We start from the raw sequence: 12,445 nt of genomic DNA on the forward strand, positions 1-12,445 counted from the left end.
GCACCAACTGCCTAGGCTGGGATTTGAACCTGGCCCTGCGAGTTTGGAAACAGGCATGCTAGCCACTACACCACCACAGAACAGGATATTAGAGCTCATCATACCTTTGTTGATGAGGGCTGACCGCAGTCAAAACTTAACCCAATCTATTTTGGCACACATTTTAAAACATCATGTTTCATATTGTATGTATTCCTACCTTGCAAAACTTTGAATTTATTATTTTATTTTGCGTGTTTGGTCATAACATTTAATCTTGCAGAATTCTGCGTTTGAAATTCAACTTCTAGAATTTGATTTGTTGGGTTCTTCAGACCAGTGGAGCTTGAATTAACTGACTCTTACTGCCTGTGGACAGCTATAGCCACTCATCAAGAGCTTCAGGGATCGGCTACAGCCATTCTCTGCTCAACTTAAAGCTATAAGTCTTCCCAGCGTCATATCTCTGCCATGCTGCAATCCAAACAATTACAGTTTCTTTCATCGTGGAGACAAAAGATTGCTGGTGAGAAAACACTAAACGTTATTTTTTCTATTCAAAATTACAACACAGGGCACTGATGGAAACACCTAGTTTCCCCACATAGCCCACGCTATGAGATCACAATTGCTTTTATGCGTGTTATGCACCTTCTTTGGTGCCCTGCGCATTATTATCCAGATCCAAAAGCTTCAACATCAATAATGTAAAACTGTTGAGCTTAGCCTCTAAAGTTCTCTTCTCTTTATTCAAATCTTTAAATTTTCCAAGGCTCAACTTTGCTAATGTGAGAATACAGGTTAACTTGTGAAGATAATAGATACAGGTATATCAGATTTACCTTCAGCTCGAGTAATGCAATTGCAGACACCTGAATACTAAAAATAGTAAGGAAAAGAAAATACCAAACAAAAAAAAATCACATTGTTATTGTAGCTAAGGTGTCCTTAGCATGTTCAAGAAGTCATAGTTCATGGAAACAAAAAGTTTAAATTTGCACTGTACAAATATATACTAACTGACCATTATGAAATAAGGCAAGGGATGGTAAATATAATTGTACACCAGTATAGGCATCAATGTGCATATGAATTCCTGCAAATTTTTAGCCTCACAGTAAGAAAAGAAAGCACCCTAACATTCACTTAAAATTATTTGTTCCATTTTGAAATATTTGGTTTGATCTATTCCACAACTCATTTCTGGTACTCATAAAAAAGTGCCTAAAACTAAAGTTAACCATGAGCTTTAGTTGTAATAATACAATTGTTGTAACTAAGGCTCCTTCAACCCTCAGAATTAACAGGATATAGAAGGATAATAGAAACTCTGAGGGTGCAGTAATGGATAATGTATTGGAAGCGTTGACAGCTGAATAGTGTAGAGGAGGCGGTCCTTGGAGGAGGGGAGAGCATAACTGTACCCTCCACCCCTCCCCCATATACACCACCAAGTGCTTCCATAAATATTACAAAAAAAAAAAGTTATAACTTTGACAAGTCATGGAATAGTTGAAAGTGATTTTTATTTTTTTTTCAGAATTCGCAAGAATTCCAAGTTTTATATTTTCCTTCTCTTTTTTGGCATATTTTTCACTTTTATGGTTATCACACACATTGTCCCGTCAAGAATGCCCTATGTACTGTCTCTCCGTTCAGTGCTAACGTAACCAGGGTGAAGCAGCCAGCAGCACCGTCAGTCACTACCACAACACTGTGGTACACAGTCAACACTCGCAGCAGATGGACTGGTTTGTTTTACTACTGTTGTTGGTAACCTTGTCCACGGGGGCCCGGGTACCCACCACCACCAGGACCACCTCGACCACGGAAGTTACCTCTCATGCCCTGCCCCCTGAACCCTCCCCGGCCTCCTCGAGGGCCACCTCCCATTCCTCCGCGACCACCTCGGAACCCCCCGTATCCACCGTAGCCTCCACGGCCGTTCTGGTAATTGCCACGGCCACCACGGAAGTTTCCTCGGCCAAAGCCTCGGCCTCTGCCGCGGAAGCCACCTCTTCTGTCATAGTCACCATGTCCATTATGGGGACCACCCCCTCCTCCCTGGACCTCCTCATAGTCCCCCCAATTTCCGCCATCAGCACTGCCCCACTTCTCTTCTCCCCCATTCATGGGAATATCTTGGGCACCCCAATCTTCCTCTGGAGGTGGCTGCTGTTGTGGCTGTGGAGGGGGTGGCTGGGGTACATTGCTGAGAGGTGCTGGGGGTTGTGGGGGAGGAACCTGCTGACCTGTCCAAGGGCTTGCTTCAGGATTGAATTCTACCTTCTCCTGCGGCCGAGCCTGCGGTGGCAGGGGGATGGGGGGCGGGGGATTGGGTGTGCTGTCAACGACTGTGTTGCTGGGGTAGACAGGCACACCCTGGGAGTAGGAGGCTACGTTGTATGACTGGTTGGTGAAGGTCTGTGTGGGGATGCTGGATGGATGTGTCGGATCCTGGCTAGGAGGAACCAGCGGAGAAACCTGCTGGGGTGGCTGTGGAACAGGGGAAACAGATCTCTGAGTGACTGAATCTGTCTTGATACTGCCAATGGAAACCACTGCTGGGTCCATGTACACAGTGGGAGGTTCCTGTGCCACTTGACTTTCCTGCAGGAAGTCAAAGCTTCCAGGAGCAACAAGATCATTCAGAGAGATTGGTTGTAGCTGTGGAGGGGGTGGAGGCTGTAGTGGAGTCTGCTGGGGTGGCTGTGGCTGGGGTGGTTGCTGTTGTGGTTGCTGAGATGGCTGGGGTGGCTGTGGTGCAGACTGTTGGGGAGGTTGTGTCTGAGGCACAGGAGGTGGAGGTGCCTGTGTGAAGTAGGATGGAGCAGGTGGCAAACCTGCTGCTGCTACAGCTGCCACCTGGGAGGCCCCAGGCACACCAGCTGAATTCATCTGTGCCATGGCTGCTGCCAGAGCTTCCTGTGCTTGTGTGACTCCAGTGGGCTCCTGGGGCAGGGAGGGAGAGAGAAGAGGTCCTGCTGAGGGGGGAGCCAAGCCAGGAGGGGGACCTTCTGTGACAGGACTAGTGATCACTAGCTCAGCAACAACAGAGACCTCCTCCTCCTCTTCCCCTACCAAACCATTTGTGTACTCAGGAACAACCTCCTCCTGCTGGTAAGAATACCACAATAATACACTAGCATACAAACTTGTACTTCATACTATTCTTATTTAATAACAACAATTTCAGACTGCAAATATAGCTATTTCTATTAAAAGTGGATGAGTTGTTGGTAAAACAAAACCATATCTCCTGAGAGTAGAAAACAAGTCGATACTTAAATGACAAACTTGAAAAATATGGTTTTGCTATGAACCTAATCTCTTTGCTGAATTTGTATACTGAACTGTTCAAATTCTTTTTATAGCTATTTGCCATACAATATTATGGAAACTGCCAGTGATGGGGATAAAATTTATGTACAGACAGGGCAGCTTAAACATTAGTCAGGTGCAGTGTCCAATATCAATCAGTGGGGGCATACGCCGGGGGAAGCATCACCCCACCCACCCTGCGATGCCAAACCTGGGGCTCCTCCTGGCAAGTCTCTTTGCAGGGCCCCTTTCTGTCCCAGGTACCTCACGACAGGATCTATCAATTTACTCAAGCTACAAACCCTGTGGACATACCCTTGACCTCCTCCACTTGAGGTTGTCTCTTACAGAAACAACCAGGTGAGCAGGGTCGGCATCTGGGTAGCTTGCCACATGCCCATATACCCGGAGTTGGTGCTGATCAACTATACTGTTAATAGATGTAGAATAACTCTCATTGAGCAGTTGCTCAATTTCCCATGATTCTGAGTAGGCAAGTATTACCAAAGGCATCGATCCGCCTCTCCATGGCACTATTCACTGTCCATGTCTCGCAGCACAGAATAAGACAAGGAGCACAAATAACTTGAAGATCCAGATCTTTGTCCTTCTGCACAGGAATCAACAATGCCATATACTCTTTCTTAGCAAGTCCATAACATCGTAGGCCAAGCCAATCCACCATACGACTCCTTGATGAGACCTCCATGCTAATAAGCTATGTTAAATTTTCCAAGATCTCGATGTCCTTGCTACACACATGGACAGACTGTACTGTTTCATCTAGTAAGCCTCCAAACACCTGTATCTTGGTCTTAGCCAAAGAAACCATGACTCCTTAAGCTTATCACAAATGGCTGTGAGGTGCCATGGGTGTGGCAATCCTACTTTTCACTTCCCTTACTCCTCACAGGGGAGAACTGATAACCTGCCCCCTTTCTCAAAGGCTTACCAAGCCCTATGATGAAATTACTCCCACTATAGCGGTGTTGCAGATTGCCTCTGGGTTACTAATCAATCCCCAGAATTTCTTTCCTTTCTGACACAGCTTAAGTCTTCTACCTAGACTACAGCCTCCACCTTAACTCCCCTATTAGTCTATACACTCTTCCTTCCCACCTTCTTCATTACCTACCTCTTCTGCACACACTTCCGACACTTCCCTCAAACCTCCACCATCTTCATAGCCTTCCCCCCCCCCCCATAGTCACCCTAGAATCTTCCAAGATATTCAAATTCCTACAGATCCTCTCTTAGTCTCGTATTCTTACAGTCTGAACCATCAACTCCCTCTATTGTCCACCCACTACTGCTCATTTTCCCCCTTCTCTGTCTTTGCTCTTTGCCCCTTGACACTAAAGTACTTTACTATCCTTGCAAATGATCTTTACTAATGACAACTGGATTCAATATATGGGAAAAACAGTAAGCACTAAGTCCCCAATGGAAAGCAAAGGCTTTCCATTATCCCTACTCACTGTCTCCACGATAGGGTGTGGTTCTTGTTCCTCCTCGACTTCTTCCTCCTCCTCCTCCTCTTCTTCTGGGACGGTCGGCTTCCTTTCAGGGTAGGGGCAGTTTGCTATCTCTTCCACCATGTTGAGAAGAGCCTTGTACGTGCTACCAGCCACTTCTTTGTTCTTTCCCTCCCGCAACAGAACCATGTGCTCCGCCGCATTCTTCATGTCATTCTGACAGCCACATGCAACAGTTTTAGTGAACCATGCCCACATATGAAGTAATAAATCAATAAAAACTAAAGTACAGTGGTACCTCAAGATTCGAACGCCTTTCAATTCGAACAATTCCCAATTCGGACACATTTATCAAACAAATTTTGTCCTACAATTCAAATGTGAGTCTCAATTCGAACACAAACAAACGGCTGCAGACGAAGCCACCAGTGTAGCCAGGTCAGTGAATGTGATACCGCGGACTCCAGCCTCAAAAAACGCCAACCCGCGACTGCCATTTTTCCCCGCACACTCCCTTGAAAAATAGCCCAATTGCGCCGGAAAAACGTGGACCTGGCAACACTGGAAGCCACTCTTGTCAGTTACACTTGCGTTTCCCTGCTTTGAACACCACTCTTTGTTGTTCTTGATATTTTAGCATATTTTCTTGAAATTAACCCTCATTATGGGTCCCAACAAAGTGAAAAGTGACAGTGCAAGTGGTGGTAGGAAGCTTAAGCGTTATAGTATGGAAATGAAGGAAATAATACAAAACCAGAGAAACTACCAGCATACCTTTCATCATCACTGTCATCATCAGCACTCTCCATATCCATCCGTTTTTCCTTCATTCGTGATCCAATTCCTCTTCTCTTTGGTGTATTCCACCCCAAGTCATCTTCCCTCCCACTCATCTTACAACCAGGTCAATAATAGGAGACGAGTACCACAGTGAACATCGCCTAGGCCCTTTGTAAACATAACTCTAGGCCCGGTTGGAAAAAGCGCTGATCAGTGGGGAGCTCGCCAACCATACGTCCTTTCTCCACGGTGCCCCACAAAATGCATTTACATGTGTTGGCAATATTTAGTTGACAATATGTATCTGGTTGACAATATTTGAGTGATCTGGTCACAGGGCACAACATAAACCCATAAAAATGTAAAAAAAAAATATGAGGATTTTTGGGCCTGGAACGGATTAATTTTTTCTACATTAATTTCAATGGGATAAATTGCCTCCTAATTTGAACACCCCAAATGAACCAATTAAGTTCGAATCACGAGGTACCACTGAGTTGAAATTGAAGTAGTAGTTGTGACTATCTATAAGTACTTACCCAAAAGATCTTAAGAATACTTCTTCCTTGATTTATAAATTGGAAATACATTTTCCAGAAGATTAACTTTCTATATCACTATATTCATTTGAAACTGAGAGGGAAAAAAAAATCAAACCAGGTGAATACAAACCCAGTGAACCTAACAGATTAAAAATGAGTGACAACATTTACCTGCATCTCTGGTATTGACTGTCCTGCAACTCTGGTTGGTGTGGTCAACTTCTGAACTACCTGTAGACTGTCAAGGACTTCTGCTGAAACTTGTACTGCACCATTGGTCCCTGCCAGGAAGTCAGCCCGCACCTCCTCCTGCACCAACTGCTGCAGGGCTTCCTGAGGGGAACACCAAGGACAATAATCATCAGCAACATTGTTCTCCATCAGATACAGGCTCTAATACATGGTTTTCATTACCATTACAATAGATCTAGTAGTTAAAAAAGCAATAAAGATGTTAAAATTAAGGAAGAACTCTACCATCAACAGTAAGGTAAATGTAAAGCTTGGGCCATATGTTGTAGCTGTGTGGCCTCCATGCTCATCTCTGTCCCTCTGGCCCTTCAGCCTGTGGTGAGTGATAACTCATTACCCCAGAACACAGGGAGATGCAATTTACCTGATAATAAGTAGCTGTATTAATGATTAAATTAATAAGATAATAAATACGGTTGATTTTCTCTCTCTCTCTCTCGCTTTTTACACCTGGAAACTATTTATGACGACATTTGACACCCAACCCTCCCATGGGAGCAGGGGATGGAACAGGCGCTGCCACATCTACCTCAGTGAGTGACAGGCTGGGTGTTTTGGACTCAAAAGCAATGCTCACAATAGTACCTAAACAGGGGGCACATCCTGTACATTGATAATTGGGACACCAGCCCTCACAACTGCCAGTGCCACTCTGCATGAAGATAGGTGTTTGTGTTGCACTGAAGAGGAACATGTAGCATATGCCCAAATTCACCATGACAAAAAGACCCCCAGGAGTCACCCACTTTACAGCAAAAAAAAAAAATTCTATCTCATGGACAGATACACAACATGTCAGCCTCCTCACTACCATCCATAACTGTGTCATGAAGCAACCCAAAGCATCTCAATACAGGACATCATGATGCCCATGGTACACAGAAAAGGACACTAACTACTAACACTGACCAGCACTTAATGCTTATATATTTCTATTAAATTAGATCACAGAAATTCTATGATTATATTGAAAAATAAGTTCTAACCTCACAACCGGTGAAGTGGGGGAGTTGATGGGACTGAACATCAACAAGTGGCATAGTGATAATGAACTACAATATCTAAAATATGTTTCAGACATAGAAGCCAGGCTTACCTCACTACATACGAACATACAAAACATGCGCCAATTCTATCTTATGCCCCAAGGTGACCACCTACCTGAAACTTAAACACATCCTTCATCTTGTTGATGTCTTCCTGCTGTTTCTCAAGTTGTTCTCTCTTCGCCTGTTTCTTCATGAGCTTGTTGTGGTCAGTCAAGATGGCAGTGAACTGTTGGTTCAGCTCCCGCACCACCTCCAGGTTCCCCAACACACGATCATAGTTAGCCACGGCCTGCTGCTGATCCTCATTCAGCTGCTTTCCTGCCTGTAGGTCCACCCGGTACTGCTCCAGCTTGTTCTGTGTGTGGGGGGAAGGCTGATTACAATTCATTGGTGGATGAAAACACTAAGAACATTGTAGTTAATCAAAAAGATTATTCTGCAAATAGGGTTAACCTAACTTTCTCTCTCTCTCTCTGAATATGGACCAATCCACATTGTTTGATAGATGACACACCTACAACGAGGGATAATGGCACAAAACTTAAATGTAAACAAATAAATTCAAATCACCACTTTTTTTCACCAACTTTGTGGCACAAAAATGGAATAAACCTCCACCACCAATGCTTCAGTACAGCACGACTAATTCATTTAACCCTTGACTACAGGCATCAGGATTGGTTTGATTAAATCAAATCATTTAAATCAATTTAAATTAGAGTAAAAAAAAAATCATGATTTAAATCAAAATTAAATATACTGTATTTAAATTTATTTAAGTGTTATATCAAGGGTAAGATATCTAATGATTAAAGTTATATATATATATATATATATATATATATATATATATATATATATATATATATATATATATATATATATATATATATATATATATATATATATATATATATATATATATATATATATATATATATATATATATATATATATATATATATATATATATATATATATATATATATATATATATATATATATATATATATATATATATATATATATATATATATATATATATATATATATATATATATATATATATATATATATATATAAGGAATAAAATGTGAAGCAGTTGTACAGGAGAAGTATCAACTATCAAGTCCACTTGTCCTGTAGCAAGTCAGGCACCAGTGAATCATTGCCATCTCTTACAAGAAAAATATTCAAAAGCATAAAAAAATAGTATATAAGGTCTTTTTGTTGATAATAACAATAAATGTAATTATGAAGTTTAAAAGGTGATCACACAGCTCAGGAGATGAGGTGTTTAGGTTGAGGTGATATGAGAAGGGAGATACAAAGCTACTAAAAATTAAGGCTCAGACACAAGGCATGATAACCAATAGCATTAACAGAACTTGGAAACTAGAAGCACAGAGGGTTTCAAGGAGAAACAAATGATGAAGAAAGACCAAAAGTAAGGAAGAAGCTAAGAAAATAGCCAATGAATGGAGCACGGGAAGGCAAGCTCATACTGGCATGTTGGGTCAGATGCGAAGGAAGTAGAAACTACAGAGAGGAAGTGAGAAGGGCAGAATAATCAACAACATAAAAAGGTTAGAAAGTGGCATATATTAATCTTAATGGTTTAATCCAGAAGAGGCTGGAGATAACAGACTCCTTAAGGGAGACTGAGTGAAAACACCAATACCCAAGCAGTAGCAAATGTCTTACTTCAAGGTCACATTTTGTACACATGACACTGGCGGGCACAACTTGGGTACAGATAAAGCTCAGTGACACATTTATCATCCACAAAGAAAACTGCAGGTCATTCATTTATATGTATGACATCTAGTATATTTCATCCCTTTGCCTGCAAAGGTAGACTTCAAAAGTGGAGTAAGATATGGTTTATAGTTTAATGCTGGCAAATGTGTGTATGTGGGGAACAGTTTATAGTTTAATGCTGGCAAATGTGTGTATGCGGGGAAGTTTATAGTTTGATGCTGGCAAATGTGTGTATGTGGGGAACAGAAACCATTAACTTGCTTATGAATCAAAAGGAAGTACTCATCTTTTAATGCTGAGAAAGACTGTGATCATTTCAACTAATCTTAAACTAAGTGAACATGTAACAAAAGCAGCAACAAAAGAAACAGAATGGTTAGTCTGATTGGAGTAAAGTTTCCTATTATGAACATGATATATGCAAAACATACTTTTCCTGAGTAACTTTATTTCGAGTACACCATAATACAAGACTGGAGAAAGTATAAGAGAATAACTGAGATAAAATGACTGAGTACAAGGGATAATGTGAATGGTTGATGTTGACAACAATAGCACAAAGCGGAGACTGAAGAAATTAATAGAAACTTGTTAAATCCTGAAAGGGATAGAATATTGAAACAATAATGTTTTCTTTGAATAGTGTTTTGCAATACTAGATCAAACAAAAGTAACCTGAAAGGGGTCACTAGAGAATATTGATCAGAGTAAATTCCTTTCATACAAGTGAAGTCAATGCCTTGGAATTCCTTCCTGATGGGAGTTGCCACCTCCCATTTTGTTGGTGCCAGTGAAGTGTGGTCTTGATCTTAATCTTGACAATAATGTGCAGGTGCATAACACACACATATACGTGGTTTCACTAGCGTGCTGATTTATAACTTCCTACTTAATCAATTGGTCTTCTGGTATCAAATATGCATTCTACTGACCTTTAAACATCCTGGAACACCATAGGAAAGTGTAAAGATCAAAACAGCTAGTAAAATAGCCATGAAATGTGTGGGGAACCTTCAATATATTTGATATTCCATTGTAACAAGGTAAGATCGTAAGAAGCCATCTTTCAGGAGACATAAATAAGTTAGAAAGGCTTCACCAATCTTATAGTGCCCATAAGCCAAGCTGTAGGAATCTTAGGTATAGTGAGTCACAGATTTTAGCTACAAAAGGTGTGGGCTACTTCATCGCCTGCAGCGGAGCTGGTTCCTACACAAATATCATGGTTATTTACACACTTGTATTAATCTCAACACTCTTTCCCAAGGTTTTCTGAGAGGTTTGAAAATTTGCAGAATATATGGAATAACAGAAGAGCTTTTATGAGTAGGAAAATATATACTACCAGTATGTTAATAAAACCAATCTTTACCCTGGTATCCTCAAAGCTAGATCAATGGTATTCCAGTAAACTGAAACTAAGTCATGTCTGGTGATTGGTACATTATAACAAAGTGCTGTATACATATATAATTATTCACAGAGATGTTTATTTTAAAATAGTATTTTCAGTGATATATCGTGGATAGACAGTTTTATTGAATCTACACTAATATTATATTTTCAGGAAATCACTGAACGATTCACTTTTCAATGCCTGAGGTGCACCCGCCGCTGCCCCACTCCCACTTGTTATCACTGGCCAGTGAAGTGGACCCACCCCTACCACTGCCCCGCCCCATCCCACGCTGAGTATTTTCACTGGCCCACACCACATGCCGAAATAACCTAAACCAAACAGTAGGGCTGTGCCCCCTCGACCCCCCCCCCCTTCAATTTTCTGGAAGTCTTTTGTTACTGTACTGTATTCAGGGACCAAAAAACATTCCATAATATAAGTATTAACTTTGCAAGAGGTGGCTGCCCCCTCTTCAACATTAGCCTTTGTGGAAAGTCCGAAAAGAAATGCAGGTCTCTCAACCTTCCATGTGCTTGAACTGGGCAGGTCCTGTGAGCCAGGGGAGCAAACCGCTCTAGGGGCCGTGGCCACTAGGTAGTGAACGGTATGGGTAGCGCCCACACCAAGGCCAGGGAGGTCCCGGGCACCGAGGCCCTGGCGCGGCAGGCCCGGCCAGGCCACGCCAGGGCCGAGTGTAGGGCGCCGCGGGGCAGCACGTGAGGCAGCACCACGACCCGCAGCGGCAGCAGAGGGGCCGCCTGCCCTGCCCCCGCCGCCCCTGCCTCGTGCACGCCGCGCCCCGCCCCTGGCCCCGCGCCGCCCCTGCGAGCACCCGGGGGCCGCGGCGGGGGCGGGGGCGCGGCGTGACAGGTGTGGGGGGCGGCGGGGCGCACATGGCAGGGGCTCAAGGTAACATGGCCGTCGCTTTGTTCGCCAGGCCTCCACACCCAGGCCCCGTGTTACCCGTCCCCGCTCACCTTGCGCTTCTCCAGGTTGCGGGTCTTCTTCTCGACGAGGTTCATGACTTTGTGGAAGGGGTCGAGGGCGTCTTGGGACCCCTGGTGTTCCAGCTTCACGGAGGCAGAAGGCATTCTTCACAGGGCAACGTCTCGGGTGATCTTTCTCTTACGCACTGCGCCCCGCCAGACAGCGCTGCCACCGACTCCTTTCCAGACGTGCTACACTCACCCTCAAAACCCGCTACACCGAGGCACAAAATCTCTCAAGAAATACCCTCCAAAAATGCCTGAAATGGTATTTTCATATAAGTACATTTTTTCACCGAAGCAGTCTAATTATAGAGCAAAATTTTCATTACGTACCGATTACCATAGCAAGTCTGAGGCAATGGCTCACAACTCCCTCTTTTTTTTTCAGTCAGCCGTTCTAGTTTTATAAACCTTTGAATGTACTGTGGCTTAGGCAAAATTAATAGATTTACTAATAAATGATGAAAATGAAGCAAATCAAAATTATCAGCACGTACGTAAAAGCGGAGGCCGGGCGGCAAACTGTGTAGCTGCTGAGTAGGAAAGCAACGGCAAACAAGTCAAGACACAGCCAGAAGGGGCGAGGGAGGGGAGGGGGCAGGACTGCCAGGTGTTGGTCTATTATTTTCTGTAGTTTTGCCAATAAAATTTCTTGAGATTCAAGAAAAAAATGGAGATATTTCTTATATATATAAATATATATATATATATATATATATATATATATATATATATATATATATATATATATATATATATATCATATTATATTATCACATTTTTTTAATAGTCGCTAGATGACAATTTTCATCGCTGGATTATGACCCAAAATCTCCAGGTCTAGCGAGAAAACTGCTGGAATGGCAATGCTGGCCCCAGCTCTCCCCCTGCAGCCCCC

At 42.7% G+C, this 12,445-nt stretch overlaps 1 protein-coding gene across 3 annotated transcripts; it reads right to left on the minus strand.

The window, feature by feature from the left end:
* Positions 1-890: 890 nt before the first annotated feature.
* Positions 891-11,711, minus strand: LOC126987984 (caprin-1-like). Of its 3 annotated transcripts, none has more exons than XM_050845701.1 (5): positions 11,536-11,711; positions 7,511-7,753; positions 6,269-6,430; positions 4,779-4,991; positions 891-2,931 (listed from the first exon to the last, which is right to left on the minus strand). In XM_050845701.1, exons 1-5 carry the CDS (start codon positions 11,647-11,649, stop codon positions 1,741-1,743), a joined length of 1,923 nt encoding a protein of 640 aa, XP_050701658.1. In that variant the 5' UTR covers positions 11,650-11,711; the 3' UTR covers positions 891-1,740. The 3 variants fall into 3 exon arrangements, with proteins under 3 accessions (XP_050701658.1, XP_050701657.1, XP_050701655.1); XM_050845700.1 differs by having other exon boundaries at positions 891-3,093; XM_050845698.1 differs by having other exon boundaries at positions 891-3,096; positions 11,536-11,708.
* Positions 11,712-12,445: the final 734 nt, after the last annotated feature.

This window comes from Eriocheir sinensis, chromosome 67 (genome assembly GCF_024679095.1).
Source record: "Eriocheir sinensis breed Jianghai 21 chromosome 67, ASM2467909v1, whole genome shotgun sequence".
Lineage (NCBI taxonomy): Eukaryota > Metazoa > Arthropoda > Malacostraca > Decapoda > Varunidae > Eriocheir > Eriocheir sinensis.